Source organism: Terrapene carolina, unplaced genomic scaffold (assembly GCF_002925995.2).
Source record: "Terrapene carolina triunguis isolate 2854851 unplaced genomic scaffold, T_m_triunguis-2.0 Scaffold588, whole genome shotgun sequence".
In the NCBI taxonomy this organism is placed as follows: domain Eukaryota; kingdom Metazoa; phylum Chordata; order Testudines; family Emydidae; genus Terrapene; species Terrapene triunguis.
In genome coordinates, this window is record NW_020664939.1 from 75,605 (window position 1) to 92,194 (window position 16,590).

Below are 16,590 nucleotides of genomic sequence, written 5' to 3' on the forward strand. Positions count from 1 at the left end.
GGGGGCAATTATTTGGAGGGGGTGAATGAAGAGAACCGCCCCCCAGCTCCACGTATGCAGGAATCAATATGATGGGACCATGTGTCCGTGGCGGTTGGCGGTGGGGTGTAGGTTGTGGGAACAACGGGAGAGAGGGGTGTAGGGTTGCAAGTGGCAAGGTGTTGCCCGGGGCATAGTAGCTGATGGTCAGAACAATAGGGAGACCCTGGGAATTTAGAGCTGTTGGGGAGGGGCCTGGGAGCCAGGACGCCTGGGTTCTCTCCCCGGCTCTGGGAGGGGAGTGGGGTCTAGTGGTTAGAGGGGGGGGGCAGGCTGGGAGCCAGGACTCCTGGGTTCTCTCCCTGGCTCTGGGAGGTGAGTGGGTTCTGGTGGGTTAGAGCAGGGGGGCTGGGAGCCAGGACTCCTGGGTTCCATCTTCAGCTCTGGGAGGGGAATGGGGTCTAGTGGGTTAGAATGGGGGGGTGGGGGCTGGGAGCAGGACTCCTGGGTTCTTTTCCCCACATCTGGGAGGGAATGGCACACCGTACATCTTTTTGTTACATGTGTGCACAGTCCCTTGCACAACCCTGGCTCTTAGATGCCCCCTCAGTACCGGTATCAAGCATGTGCGGAGCTGTGCCCTGAATCAGGTTGTGTGTGTGAGTGGGAGCCGATGGGGTGTTGTGTGCGTGGCTACCAAGGGTCTGGGAATCCTGTGTGTGCAAGCCTCTCACACTTTGGCATCTCGCCATGCCCATAAAGCATTAGCGGGCTGAGTTAAATGCAGCCGGGGAAAAGTAGCTATTGACAGATTCTCTCTTAACTTTGCAGGGGTTTGACACTGCTGAGGTATCACAGCCCAATTCTCCCCGAGGGAGGAGACATCCGGGTAATCTGCCTTTATCTCTCCCCCCTCCCCATCTCCATCCTTCTCCCCCTGGGCTGGGGCAGATGGTCCACCCCACCTACAAACTCCTTCCTCTGTGGCAGAGGCTCTGCTGCCAATAGCACAGCCCAGACAGAGGGTGGAGGAGAAAGAATTGCTTCTTCACCTGCTCCGCAGACTGGTTTTGCTGTCCCCCGGAAGTTCTTCCTTGGGAGGAAGAGTGTGTCTGTGTGGGTGGGTGGGGGGGTCTTCTCCCCAGATGCACTGCCCCTCCTTTGGCTGCCTTGTTGGGGGGAGCCTGGGCACAGAGATGGAGGGATGGAGCAGTCCACCCCCTTAAGGATGTAATTGAAGTCCTGCAATCTTGGTAGGAGAGGGGGGGTTCGTGAGGGAAAGGGGAGGAGGGGTGGGTGTGTGTAGTCTGGGGGGTGCATTGTGCATGGGACTCCATGCTGTCTGCAATGCTTCTCTTTCTGCTGAATGTGGTTAGAAATTGGGGCCAAACGGATACAGCCAGGGATTTGGGGTGGGGGTGGCGGCTTTATGGGTCTCCATTTGTGAGCTGGGGTGGGTGGGTGGGATGTGTTTGCAGGATGATTCATTAGTGTGCATAGTGTGTGAGTGTGTGCGCGCTATTGGTGAAGGATACTTATTTAGCGTGTGTTGGGGAAACAGGTGTATTTACTGATGGTGTGTGTAGGTGCGTTATTTGCCGGGAGATGCCTGTGGAAATCCGGTGTTACCCTTACGGTTGTGGGGAGGGAGGGAAAGACTTTTTGCTTCAATTTTCTAACCCCTGCCTCTAAACGTTGCCACGGAGTCACTGGCTGGAGAGTTAACTCCCCCCCACCTCGTTTTTTGTAATGTGGTTTCTGTCTTTCGCTGGCTGTACCCTATCGCCCCTCGTTCTGCAGCTTTTTGTGAGACCTTTTGTGGGGGGCTTGGTAGCTTTCTTCCTCCACCTCCTCGGAATTTTTAAAAAATGTTATAGCAACCCGGATTCATCTGATCTGGGGAGGTGGGGTTTTCCTGTTTAAAAACAATTTCCTTTCGCTCGGGTTTGTCGTTCACGTAGATTTATTTTGGGGGTGAAGGAAGTGGATTGCAATTCCCTGCTCAGCTGATCTGTGAAACGAAATACCGGTTTATGAATGGCTGCTTGGAACCGTTCTTTGTAACTGTGCCTTCCTCTTGTAATGTATACCGTGCTCCCAAGCCAGGGTTTGTGTAGGGGATCCCCGCTAGATTTTTAGGGGACAGGGTTTTGTAAGAACGAGGCTTGCTTTACAATTAAGCTGTGTCGTACCGCAGAAAAGAAATTGATTTGTCTATTTCTTGCTTCTGCATAAAAGATTTGAAGTGCCAGGCGTTCTCCTTTATTCTCGCAGTGATATTTGTCTTACGTGTTTGCTTTTGGGTTGTTCTTTCTTTCTTTTTTTTGGTCCCTTAAGTTGTGCAAGTCATGTCCTGTAAAAAAAAGCTGATTGAGGCCATCCTTGTGGTCCCCCGTTTTATTTCTTGTTGCCAGTGGTGAGGTCAGGACTCCACAGATGTCGGTATCTGGGTCACGTTAGTGAAGACGAAATCTCCCACGGCTTGGAATTTCGGTTGCTTGGTAGCCGCCGGCCTTGGAAAGACGCAGCGGGAAGCCGGGAAGGTATTGTGGTTTGTGCAGTGCCGCGGGGAGTCTGGGTAAAGTGGCTTCGCCAGTAGGGGTGACAGCCACATATCAGATGGCCAAGATGGAAAGAATTTGAAACCAGGAATACAAATGTGTTAGTGCAAAGAAATAAATTAACATTGAGCTGGATGCTTTGTGTGTGTGTGTGTCACAATTGCGTAAGTGTTATACCAGTACAGGGAAGCTGTTCTACTGGTGTAGAGATGCCTTATACTGGTCCCTTCCCATCCGTTTGTACTGATATAACCGCATCCTCCATAGGGGCAAGAGTAGTACTGCTTGAACTATAGTTAAACCGGTACAACTGTTGTGTGTAGACAAGCCTGTCATTATTTATTAGGTGTATTATGGTAGTACCTGAGGGCTCCTGTCCTCCATTGCTGGTTGCTGTATGTTGTTATTAGGTGTATTACGGTATCAGCTCAGAATCCCCATCCTGCACCAGGACCCTATGATGCTAGGTTCTGTCCATTATATAGTAGAGGTATTACGGTATCAGCTCAGTGTCTCAGTCCTGGACCAGGATCCCATTGCGCTGGGCGCTGTACATTATATGTTAGGTGTATTACAGTAGAGCCTGAGAGCCCAAGTCCTGGATGAGGACTCCATTTTGTTGGTCTCTGTACATGATATTTTAGGTGTATTATGGTAGCACATCAGGGTCCCAGTGATGGGTAGTGTGTGCTATATATTAGGTGTATTATGGTAGCAACTGAGAGCCCCAGTCCTGGACCAAGACCCCTTTGTGTTGGGTGCTGTACATTATATATTAGGTGTATTTTACGGTAGCAGCTCAACGCTCCAGTCCTGGCCCAAGACCCCATTGTGCTAGGTACTGTAAGCTATATATTAGGTGTATTATGGTAGGGCCTGAGAGCCCAAGTCCTGGACCAGGACTCCATTGTGCTGGGCGCTGTATTTTATATATTAGCTGTATTACGGTAGCAGCTCAGCACCCCAGGGATCGACCAGGACCCCATTGTGCTGAGCGTTGTATGTTTTATATTAGGTGCCTTACGGTAGCAGCTCACAGCCCCAGGCAGGGACCTGGGACCATTGTGTCTAATAGTTACACCAGTACAAAAACCGCAGGCGGCTCTGCTCGCCTCGAGTTAGGTGGGAAGGCTGTGGCTGAGCAGGGAATTCAACGCGCCAGCCCAGCGCTCCGGTGCCTGGAGCAACCGTCCTCTTTCCCTGTATTTCCGTCATTAGCGGTAGGTTCCCATGGGGATCGGGTCCAGGACAGGGGGGACATGGCTTGTGCTATACAGGAAGTCAGACTCACTAGAGGATCAATGGGCTCTTCTGGACCTCTGCTCTACCAAGCGATGGTGAGCGATAGGTTGCTCGTGACATCGCTAGACCGCAAAGTGAAAGCAGAAGTTATTTGCATTGCATGTCGCTGGCTGTGTCAGTGCTCTGTTAATCACAAGCTCAGACATCTCGAAAAGGAGGAGGGGAAATTGCTAGTCAGCCTTTTTTGTTTTTCTGTGCGCGTGCTTTTGACTGTCCAGAAAACAGCCCCTGTATCTCCCAGCAGGCAGGGTTGACTGGGGGAGGAACGTCAGGTAAGTTCCCTTGGAAAGGGCTGGGAAGGTGAGGTTTCCAGTGTGATGGTAGCGTTAGTGGGAATTATATTCATGGGGACGTAAAGGGGAATTAAGAGGAAGGATTTGACCAAGTCCTTTGTGAACTTTTTTATATTTTTTGGGGGGGGGGGTTCATTTGGGTCATGGCATGTTTTCTAAAGAAGGGAAAAAAACCTTTGCAGAAAATTGATACAATCTTGTCGTTAAAGAAGGGAAGGTTCAGAATTTGGGTGGGATTTAGTAGTGTTGTGGGGAGTCAGGACCCCTGGGTTCTACTCCTGGCTCTGGGAGGGGATTGGGTCCAGTGGGTTTGAGGTGGGGGTCTGGGAGCCGTGACACCTGAGTTCCATCCCTAACTCTGCGGTGGGTATCTAGTCAATTAGAGCTGGGGACCTGGCCTCCTGGGTTCTATCCCTGGCTCTGTGAAGGGAGTGGGGTCTAGTGGTTAGAGCGGCAAGGTAGAGGCTGGGAGTCAGGACTCCTGGGTTCAATCCTTGGCTCTGGGGTGGGTGTGCGTTCTAATGGGTTAGAGCACGGGGGAGGTGGGAGCCAGGACTCCTGGGTTCTGTCCCTAACTTGGAGGTGGGGGGTAGTGTTATTTAGATCTTTTCATTATGTGTTTGTACAGTGCTCAGCAAGATGGGATCTCGATCCATGCTTAGGGCCCCCAGGCAGTGTCCCTATACAAATTCATAATAATAATGGTACGGTGTTTAGGTCAGTAGCATTGGGAGCCAGGACGCCTGGGTTCTCTTTCTGCCACTGATGAGCTCTGTTATTTTGGCCAAATCACTTAATCTCTCTGTGCTTCATTCCCCCCCTTCCCAAACTGGGACTGAATATATAAGGTCCTGTTTACACGTGCAAGTTACCCTGCTTTAACTATACCTAAGTATACTGGGAGGGTTAAAGTGGTGCACCACCCTTAGGGTGGATGTGGTTATATCAGCATAGCTTCTTCCTATACAAGAAATGGAACGAGGGAGACCAGTGTAAGGTGTCTTTACGCAGGTATAACCACCCACACCTGACCTCCTGTCTAACCCAGGTCAGAGAACTCCCTTGAATGAATTTCTGCCTGAACAAGAGCAGAGCTTTGAGAAAAGCATCCCATCTTGATTTAAAAATTGTCAGTGATGAAGACTCCACTATGCCCCTTGTTAAATTGGTCTAATGGTTAATTCCTCTAATTGTTCAAAATTAGCGGCTTGTTCCCAGTCAGAATTTGTCTAGCTTCAATTCCCAACCCGTGTACAAAAAGTCCATCTCGACCCCACTTTCCCTCTGTGGAGAAATGTCCCCCCAAGTACTGGTGAACGTTGCTGTTCCCATTTGAGAAACGTGCCCACATGATGTATTTCTGACTTACAAAAAGCACCTCATTTTGAGGAGCGGTGTTAAAACAAATGCGCGCTGATGTCTCTCTGCCTTTATCCAGGCTGAAATGTTTGTTTAAAGTGAAAGAATATGGCTTAGTCTGTAAGAACCTTTTGACTTTGCCAGAAATGACAGCTCGTAGTCAAAACCCTGTTGTGCTGATGCAGTCCATGGCTTTTGATTGTTCAGCCATGGAAAGGATTCAAGGATCTGGGGCTAGCTCTTTAAACACAAAGTCGTAGCAGTCGGCACTTTCATTTGCAATGTGAATTCTTGGATTCGTGACTGTTTTGCTTCTGAGTGGTGACCTCTTTGTAAATGTGTAGACTCCTCGGTTCCAAGATCATCTCATCTCACCTGTATAACGCAGGCCATAGACCTTCCCCATAATAATTCCTTTTGAACTAGAGCATGGCTTAAAAAAAAATCCAGTCAGTCATCTTATCCCGAGTTTGTCCTTTGGGTCTAACTGATGGTGGTATGTGGTAGATTGACTGTGAGGACTTACTCATCACTGTAGGATAGGACGGATTTTTAAGGGACTGGTGTTGTTCTCTTGTGTGTAATGCAGGCTCGTGATTCCTGGATGTTTAGAAATAATAGTGACCAAGCAAGATGAGGACCAGCTTGGTAAAATCCAAATGGCAATTGTTTGTCTTTGAACTGGGTGACTTGTCACTGAGAGAGAGTTCAGTACAGCTTGGTTTGGCTTGAAGGCCAAGCAGTTGAGCATGTGGTGTGTGCCAACATCTGTTTGTGTATCGTTTCAGCACCGTACGAACGGCCAGACTGGGTCAGACCAATGGTCCATCTCGCCCAGCATCCTGTCTTCTGACAATGGCCAGTGCCAGGTGCTTCAGAGGGAATGAGCAGAACAATCATCGAGTGATCCATCCCCTGTCGCCCATTCCCAGCGTCTGGCTCAGAGGCTCGGGATACTCAGAGCATGGGGTTGCATCCCTGCCCATCTTGGCTAATAGCCATTGATGGACCTGTCCTCCCTGAACGTAGCTAGTTCTTTTTTCAACCCCATCTTTTATTGTTGGCCTTGGCAGATAACACATTTTCCCTGTCGTCTGTTCTGTTTGCCATGGTGGTTGATAATAACAACGTGTTGCATTTTGAAGCGCTGTGCGGAATAATTAGAATTTCTTCCCTGCAAATGTTTAGAGCATTTTTGTGGTGTTCTCTCCTGGCTCCCCCCCCCCCCTTATTTGTTCCTGTGCCTAGTGTTTGATAGAATGGCTTTCATTTGCTTTGGTTTTCCATTCAGTATATTTCAGATGTTCCTGTCTGCAGGGTGGTTGTGTGTGTGTGTGTGTGTGTGTGTGTGGAGAATGCAGTGTTCTACTTGAGTATATCTTCTCCCGTTAGCCTTGGTAATCTGTTCCAATGGTGAAGTCCCCGCCCTGTTAAAAATGCACACCTTCTCTCCAGTCTGAATTTGTCTAGCTTCAACTTCCAGCCATTGGATTGTGTTAGACCTTTGAGTGCTAGATCGAAGAGCCCGTTATTAAATATTTGTTCCCTGTGGAGGTACTTAGACTGCAGTCGAGTCTACCTTTAACCTTCTCTTGGTTAAACTAAATAGATTCAGTCCCTAGAGTCTCCCTCTTGAATCATCTTCACGGCTCGTCTCTGAACCCTTCCCAATTTGCCAACATCCTTCTTGAATCACGGACACCAGAACTGGACACAGGATTCGCACCAGGGCCAAATCCAGAGGTCATAGAACCTCCCTGTTGCTACTCGAGATTCCCCGGTTTATACATCCCGGGATCCTATTTGCCTTTTTGGCCCCAGTGTCACATTGGGTGCTCATGTTCTGCTGATTCTCCACCATGACCCCCAAGTCTTTTTCAGAGTCACGGCTTCCCAGGGGAGAGTCCCCCATCCCGCCAGTACGGCCTACAATCTTTGTTCCCAGATGGGAGTCTATATCTCGTTTGACTACAGCGCGAAGTGGCTACAGCACCGCACTGTGCTCCTGGGTTCTGTCACTGGCCTGTTGCGTGTAGCTGTCTCCGATCCTGTCCCCTACCCAATAGATCACACTGCTTTTCTCAGAGCACGAGAACCCCACTCTGATCTGGATGAGTTGCTATGGCCTATGCTATATGTGGTCTTGGAAGCCTTAGATTTTTATCAGTAAGTGTTCTTAGACATCGATTTCTCTGGCCACACGCACACCCAGGAAGCTAGTAATCGAAACGTACCGATAGGCAAAGCAAGACAAATGCTGCTTGAGAACTTTGATTTACGCATATTTATTTTATGTATTTTGACGGGTGTTGTTGACAGTTTGCATTCTAATGGCTATCAAGTGTTGACTTTTTGAATTTCAACATCTACTGTCATTAAATAGTAGTACTGTGGCCAGTTGTCTGGCCCCTCCCCCATTAATTTCCAGCAACTGTGAAAATTTAAATCGATAAATATAGGGAAAAAATGCTTAACATGCATAAATTTGCACAACTTTGCAAATTTAAATAGATGAAAATAGGAAAACAGTGCTTAAAATGAACACCCATGATATCCGTCAAAATAATAATGAAAAAGGAATTCTGTCAAGTTTAGTTATACGTGAGGTCGGAGTAGATGATCGTAGCAGTGCATTGTGGTCTTAAAACCTATGAATCCTGTGTTGTTGTTGTCTTCCCCCTCCTCCCCACCCTCCCGCATCATTAGCAGAGCTTGGATCTTTCAAGCCAGATGAAGTTGGCTGGTGTGCTCTCTGGCTCCTTGTCTCTCTGTGTTGTGGTATATCTTTTCCTCCCTCAGGGAGGTGATATCCCGGGTATATTATTTTTGGTCACTGCTCTGTGTATGAGGATTGAGCTAAGAGAGGAAAGATGAGCTTGTGACGTAGTTTAAGGTTCACCTTTTGAACAGGGCGGGGAATTCATGCCCGGAACACCTTACCAAAGGCTGTGCTGTGTTCTCCATCACTGGCCATTTTTGAATGAAGATGGGGTGGTTTTTTTTCTCAAAGATCTGCTCTGGTTCAACCAGGCGTGAATTCTGGGCTACCGGTGGTCCGAGGAGAGGATCCCAGTGGTCATGTCTGGCTTTCTAATCTATGACTCGGTGAACAATTATATTGCAGTAGCGGCACAAGGCCAGCGAGGCCAGGGTCCCTGTTGTGTGAGAAGCTGTACAAATGTGCCCTGCTCTGGCTCTGAAGAGTTTATAATCTTCTTATGTGTTGGTCCAGTTCCTGGCCAAATGAGACCCTGATCTCAGCTGGACTACTTCAATGTGAATAATAAAATACATCTAAGTTGAAAACCACCGGGCTGGAATTTTTTTGTCGTTGCCACCGGTGGAATGGGGTGGCCCTTTGAAGTCAAGCCCTTTCGTGGAAATTGTGCTCTTCTGTTTCATTGCATGGTGCTATAGTTCCCCGTTGGACGTATTTCCTCGTTTTCAGTCTGTTGGCGTGTGGGCAATTCCATTGAAGTAGAAAAAGCCCCCCGTGAGGTACCAGTGCTTTTGTCTTTAATGGGGACAAGGGAATCTGTCCTAGGTCCGGTTCTGTTCAATATCTTCATGTGTGATTTGGATAACGGAGTAGAGTACACTGATAGAGTTTGCGGACGATACCAAGCTGGGAGGGATGGCAAGCGCTTTGGAGGACAGGATTAGAATTCAAAATGATCTTGACAAACTGGAGAAATGGTCGGAAGTAAATAGGATGAAATTCAATAGGAGAAGTGCAAAGTACTCCACTTAGGAAGGAACAAGCATTTGCACACACACACAAAATGGGTAATGACTGCCTAGGAAGGAGTACCGTGGAAAAGGATCTGGGGGTTATAGTGGACCACAAGCTAAATATAAGTCAACAATATAATACTGTTGCCAAAAAAAAAAGCGAACATCATTCTGGGTTGTTTTAGCAAGAGTGTTGTAAGCAAGACACGAGATGTAATTTTTCTGCTCTACTCAGCACTGAGGAGACCTCAGCTGCAGTACTGTGGCCAGTTGTGAGCACCCCGCTTTGGGAAAGATGTGGACACGCTGGGGACAGTCCAGAGGAGAGCAGCACAAATGATGAAAGGTCTAGAAAACATGACTTCCAACCGGTAAGATAAAAAAAAAGGGGGGGGGTTGTTTAATCTGGAGAAGAGAAGACTGAGGGGGGACATGTTGACAGTTTTTAAGTACATAAAAGGTGGTTTTAAAGAGAAGAGTAATAAATTGTTCTCCTTATCCGCTGAGGACAGGACAAGAAGCAATGGGTTTAAATAGCAGCAAAGGAGATTTAGGTTGGACACTAAGAAAAACTTCCTGACTGTCAGGGTAGCTAAGCATGGGAACAAATTCCCTACGGAGGTGGTGGAGTCTCCATCACTGGAGGTTGTTAAGAGCAGGTTGGACAAACCCCTGTCGTGGATGGGCTCGATAACACGTAGTCCTGCCTCAGTGCCGGGGACTGGACCAGGTGACCTCGAGGTCCCTGCCAGGCCTGCACTCCCAGGATTTCTCAGGGACAGCCAGCTGGTCCCGGGCCCCCCGAAGTTCCCCTGATTTCGAACATGATGCATGTTCCCAGCAGAGAAGAGGCCTGAGGCAGGGGTGGGTGGGGGCGGTTGCAGATTGTAAAGAAATAGAAGATGACAAAAAGCCCTAGTTCAGTCCCTTAGTTCGTCTTCCCGCCTGCTAACGATGCCGTGGAAACGGGGATACTCCTGATCACTGTCCCCTTCTCATTCTACATCTTTGAAGATCCTTATTGTGTCCCTCCTCCCCGCTTCACCTCTCTGGGCCCAGCAGGCCCAGTGCTCTCTACCTGGCCTCGTGTTTTCTAAGCCGCTGATTGTTTTTGTTGCTCGCCTCTGGACTCCAATTCGTTCACATCTCTCTGAAGGTGCAGTGCCGGAAACTGGGCACTGGACTCCAGCTGAGGCCTGAGTCGAGCGGGACAATTACTCCCCGTGGCGTCCGTACGACTCTCCTGTTCGTAGGTCCCAGGATGACGTTTCCCTTGTTTGCATCACACTGTTAACACATGTTCAATTTACGACCCAGTAAAACCCCCGGGCCCTTTTCTGCAGTACTGCTGCCTGACCGTGGTGGATTTACTTGGTAGTACTTTGCGCTTGTCTTTACAGTAATTCCGCCTGATTGAATTCAGACTGGTTCTCCAGTTTAGGGTTGTGACGAAGTGGGAGAGTGGACCCCCGAGAAGGGCTGTCTCACTGAAAGGGGCACCCCCCACGGACCGCACGGGGCCAAGAGTAGGCCCGACCTGGGAGTCGGTGACAAGGTTGTAAGTGCTTTGGGCTGGGGGCTGGCTATTACTACAGGAATTTTTACCAGGGAGGGTAATTAACCACTGGGACAACTTCCCAGGGGTCATGGTGGCAATATTAAATTCAAGATGGGGTGTTTTTCTGAAAGATCGACTGTAGTTCAAGCACGAATTAGTCTGGGGAAGTTCAGGGACCTGTGTTATACAGGAGATCAGACTAGACGGTGTCAGTTTTTCCTTCTGGCCTCCTCGTCTACGAATAAGAAGGGGCATGATAAAAGGAGATGAAATTATGACTGGGATATGGAAGGTAGGCATAGAGCTTCTGCTCTCCCTGTGTCCTAACACCAGAAGAGACATGAAAGGTGGCGAAAAGCCTTCTTCCACGCAGCACATGACTGTGGAACTCCTTGCCGCAGGAAAGTGATGAGGCTGAGAAAGTGATGAGGTTCAGAAAAGAGACCGGACACTTATGTGGCTATCGAGAGTATTCAGCGTCGTTATAAGGAGTAGTAACGAATTCTGGAAGGGGTATTGAGCTGACTTTTGTGGTACGGTCATATGAGTAAGTATTGCAGTAACCCCTGTCGGGCCCTGTTCGGCGAGAGGCAATATGAACACAGAATGAAACTTTGCAATCTGAGTAGTCGTACGTGTCCCATGAGAGCACTTTCCACAGTCAGAGCAGCTCTTGCTGCGAGCCAGTTTCCCTGATCTTCAGTCCTACGCTTCCTCTTTCTTAATTTCACCCTGTGTACATAGCGGAATTGGTGCAGCAGGGGCTTCCGTGCCCGGCTTCTCGGTGGCAGGGGGCCGCTGTCGGTGCCGTGCCGTGCTCAGCGGTTGGGGTGTAGTGCCTCCTGTGCTGAAACTGACCCCCTTTCCTAAGTTGCCGGGATCTGCGCTGATAAGGTGGCAGCGTGGGCCCTGGCCTGGGAAATTTCAGAAGTGAATCGTAGCTGCAAAAAACACCCCCCATTGGAGCACTTGGCTCCAGAGTGCAAGGGGTGGCTTCCGGGGCACGGGGCAGCTAAGTAGATTCACAGATTTTAAGACCTTGAGGAACCATTAGATCCTTAGTCTGATGATCTCCTGTGTAACACAAATCAGGGAAATTATTTCTGTTACCTCGGAGCCAGGACTCCTGGGTTCTCTCCCCGGCTCTGGGAGGGGAGTGGGGTCTAGTGGTTAGAGCAGGGGGCTGAGAGCCAGGACTCCTGGGTTCTCTCCCTGGCTCTGGGAGGGGAGTGGGGGCTGGTGGTTAGAGTGCGGGGGCTGGGAGCCAGGACTTCTAGGTTTTATCCTTGGCTCTGGAAGGGGAGTGGGGTCTAGTGGTTAGGGCAGGGGGCTGGGAGCCAGGACTCCTGGGTTCTATCCCCAGCTCTGGGAAGGGGGTGGTGTCTAGTGGTTAGAGCACGTTTGAGCGGGGTGGGGCTGGGAACCGAGACTCATGGGTTCTATCCCCAGCTCTGGGATCCTTTCCAAAAGGCAGCCCCCAGAAGTGAGCCTAGTGTTCCCGTCGGGGCGTTGGCGTAACGCAGTGTTCACTCCCTTGACACGGCAGCGGTATCCGTAGAGATCAGAGTGGAGTCCATTAATTCATCTCTCCATTTCACATTTCCTTGCTCCGGCGTTCTCAGTGATTAAATGCACTTTCATTGAGCAGCGAAATTTACGCGTGCGTGGGAGCTCTTTAAAAATTCAAACGTCCAAAACCGCATCCAGACCCTTGCGTATTGCAGTGGCTGTGCTTTCCTCTTGGCTGGAAACCCAGGTTTCACTGGGCTTGGTTAGAAATGATTAATTAAAGACCCATAATGTGCTCAAGACAGAAAATAAATACAGCCCCTTGTCCACAAGAACTTACAAACTAAGAGGCTGGCATGTCTGAGCCAGCGCATTTTAGCAAATCCAGAGGGAAGAGACATTTACTGAGTTATGGGGGACTGGGAGTTTCTCTTCCTGGCTCCACTGCTGATGCGCAGGGCATACCACTTTCCGCCTTTGTGCCTCAGTTTCCCCTCCCACCTTTTGTTTGTTCTTCTGGGCCTGGGCCATCTCTTGCTATGGGTTTGTCCAGCATCTGGCACAGAGGGGCCCCCATGTCTGTCAGGGCTTGTCCGGTCCCACAAGGCCCTGTATTTTGCCCCATGGAACAAAAGACCTTGATATCGATTCGGTGACCCTGTACCATGGGGGGGCTGTGGTTTCCGTCGGGGTGCGGGTGGGGAACGCTGCATACAGCACAGTGATGGCCTTCATCTCAGGCAGGGAGCCGGGTTAGTATTGCCGAGCGACTCCCCGGTTCGTTCCTTCGCTGGCTGGGGGGGAAAAGAAGCCCCCAGAGATTTTGTACTTCTGGCTTCTTGATTTACCTTCTGAAACGATCCTATTCTTGCCCCCCCCATCTCCTTTCAGGTTGCTATGGGGATGCTCTGAGAGGAAGTAAGTCCTAGTAACGTCCTGCCGGGTGTGAGGAGGGAGGACACAGGCGAAAAGTACCAATGGCTACAGATTCCGGCGAGCCGGCCAGCACGGAAGATCCGGAAAAACCTGATGGAGTTTCTCTGGAGGGCAGGATCCCGACCATCGAAGCCGCTTTGATCATGGAACCCGCCGGCGCCCCGGCCTCCGGGGGCACCACGGAACGGAAGCGGTTCTTCCGCAAGAGCGTGGAGATCATGGAGGAGGACAGAACCGCTGAGCCGTCTCCCAGGGATGAGCGGGAGCAGCTGGCCGCGGGCGGTCGCCGAGTGGACCAGCTCTCTGCCAGCATGCTGGGGCAGGAGGCCCGGAATGAGCTGGGTTCCAAGGCGATTTCGGAGGCCTCCAAGGAGAAGACCAAGAAGGAGATCGAAGAGGAGGCGGAGATGAAAGCGGTGGCCACCTCGCCCAGCGGCCGCTTCCTGAAATTCGATATCGAGTTGGGTCGAGGGGCCTTTAAAACCGTCTTCAAAGGGCTCGACACAGAGACGTGGGTCGAGGTAGCCTGGTGTGAACTGCAGGTTAGTACAGCAGATCTCATTCTGTGCAGAATTGGTGTGTTTTCTCTTAAATCTCCAGCTCCTGGAGTCCTGGGATTATGTAAAAACCCGGTGAAAGCCTGGGCTGTAAAACCTGTGGCAGCTGGGACAAGTAATCTGCCATCTGTGCAGTCGCCAATGAAAATCATTGCGTGCAAATTAGGTGTAGAGTAATGGGGACGCTTGGTTGAGTTACCTCTGATAACGCTGATATATTCCTGGCATGGGTAACAGATCTGCCCTAGGAATTATGGTGGGGAAGTTGTCTGGCCTGTGAATCTCAGGGGTGATTGAACGTGCTTGTGGCTGTTTGCATCGCTTCACCCTGACTCCACAGACATTCTAGGCTTCAGAGTGACACACAGACAAAGCGACACTCCTTGAATCTTCTTATATGCATAGGCTAGGAATATAATCCTCCTCCTCTAAGACTTGGGAGACCCGGGTTTGATTCTCTGGTTCACCATGGACTTCCTTGTGTGGTCACATCATGTAGCCTGTCCGGGCTTCACTTTGCCCATCTGTCTAGGGCTGCCCTGCCTCGCACTGGCGTCGTGACGAGTCGAGATGGTGAAATGCTTTGAGCCCTGCAGGTAAAGCGTGCTGGGTAATTGTATTTGGGGGAAGTCCTACAGATGGCGTCAGACTCGATGACCGCGGTCCCTTCTGGCGTTGGCATCTGTAAGAGCCCGTGACTTTTTTCCCCTTGTATTATGATTATTAAAAAACTCTGCTCATGCTCGCTTTTTAAATCTGGAACATCAGTCGACTGCCAGACTCTCGTCTGTTGTGGGGACGGCTGCAGAATCACTCCACCCCCCTGTGCAGAGGCAAACCCCGAGGGACGTGGGGGCAGAGAAGCTATGTCCTGTGCCCCCACCAGCTTGCTGAAAGTGTTGGAATGACTTTGTCTTGTGACAGCGAAGCCAGCCCTGAGGACTGTGAAATGTATCTGCCTGCTGGTCTATGGTACATTTCTAGTCCTTAAAGCCCCAGCACCTGGATTCATGTGATGTGAGAGTCTCAGCTTTCTTTTTTTTTTTTAAAGAAGTAAGTTTCTAGCCAGGAAAAGCTTTGAATCATGACCCATGAAAGGCTCAGCAGTCAGAAGGCCAATAACCCCTTCTGTCCCTGACACTTGACATCTGGTGAGATCCTTGTCATTGTTTTAGGTTGGACAAACCCCATGAGGGATGGTACGGGTTTACTTGGGTCTGCCTCAGCCCCGGGGCTTCTGTGTTTGCCTGACTTTTAAGCCAATCTTGTGAATTTTTGCCTTGGGGGTTTGTGGACGCTTGGGGCCGGCAGATGCATGAGGCGTGTGTGGCTGCAGCCCCCTGTGGCGAGTTTTCTGGTACTTCTGCTGTCGGCTCTTCCAGCGATCACCTGGCCAGGCTCAGCCCTGCCTGGGATTGGATCCTTGTTTCCTTGTGTCTGTCTGTCTCCACCTGTTTTCTTTTTATTTGAATGGGAAGCTCTGTGGGGCAGGGACCACTTTTTTGTTCTGTCTTTGTACAGCGCCTGGCGCAGCAGGGTCTTGGTCTGTGGTAGGTGCTACCATAATACACCCAATAAATAGCAATAATGATGTACAGCACCTAGCACCATGGGCTTCTAGGCCACCACTGGGGTTCCTAGGTGCTACCGTAATACACCTAATAAATAATACCGTGGGGTCGCACTCTTCACCGAGCTCACTGTACACACCCTCCATTCCCCCCACAAACTGCTTTGGATGTCAGCCTCCCATCCCGCTCTAGTGCGGAGACCCCCTGCCCCCCCGATCTCCCCCTATGCCAAGGGCTCTGTGTGTCGTCCCCCCCCAGGTCCCTCATCTCCCATACCAAGGCCCCCGTTTCCCCGCATTCCAGTGGCTCTGTGTGGGGCTCGGGGCTCTTCACTAAGCAAACCGTGCAGTCTGTGGGGATGCTAGGGGATATGCTCCGCACAAGGAAAGCCCAAGCTCTGTAATCTAGCAGAAGCAGCCGCCGCTGGAAGCTAAAGCCAGACAATTGGAAATCAGGCACCAATGTTTCCCAGTGCGGGTGATTAACCATTGGAACGAACTCCTGAGAGAAGTGTTTGTATTCTCCATCTCTTAATGCCTTCGAGCCCAGCTGGGCCGCCTTCTGGAAGAGGCCGGAGTCAAACACAAGTTATTAGGCTCAGTAATGGGGGAGCTGGGTGAAATCCACCGGCCTGTGCTGCGTGGGGAGAATAAATGATCTAATGGCCTTAAACAGTAGGACTATCAGGATGACCCAGGCCACTCCTTCGTGACTGGGCGTGTCTAGGCAGTGCCTCAGTTTATGACAGGAAGTGGAAGAAGATGCTGTATCCAGTGAAACCGCAAGGGAGAATGTTGGGACTGCAGACTAGGGGTTGGGATTTGACCAGGACATATGTGTCCATCAGGGTGGGGATTGTCATGACTCTTAGCCCAGATTGCAGCCCCTCGGAGGCATTGGGCTGCTGCCTTTAATAACCTCAGGAGCTTTGATCTTACCTTACCATGGTAAGCTCTTCTGTGCACTTCTGTGTCTGGGCAGCGCCTGGTCCCACGGGGCCCTGATCTCAGCTGGGGCAGGGCCTGTCTCTCGCTGTGTCTCTGGGCAGTGCCTGGCACAGGGGCCCCTGATCTCAGCTGGGGCAGGGTCTGTCTCTCGCCGTGTGTCTGGGCAGCGCCGGGCACGACGGGGCCCTGATCCCAGCTGGGGCAGGGCCTATCTCTCGCCGTGTCTCTGGGCAGTGCCGGGCACGACGGGGCCCTGATCCCAGCTGGGGCAGGGCCTGTCTCTCGC

At 50.6% G+C, this 16,590-nt stretch overlaps 1 protein-coding gene across 1 annotated transcript in view; it reads left to right on the forward strand.

The window, feature by feature from the left end:
- The first annotated feature begins 13,189 nt into the window (after positions 1–13,189).
- The window catches only part of WNK3 (WNK lysine deficient protein kinase 3), a 39,000-nt gene continuing 35,599 nt past the window's right edge, over positions 13,190–16,590 (forward strand). Inside the window, exon 1 of the mRNA XM_029913328.1 lies at positions 13,190–13,771. Within this exon, the coding sequence (XP_029769188.1) occupies positions 13,271–13,771 (501 nt within the window). The 5' untranslated portion in view covers positions 13,190–13,270. The remainder of the gene's footprint in view (positions 13,772–16,590) is intronic.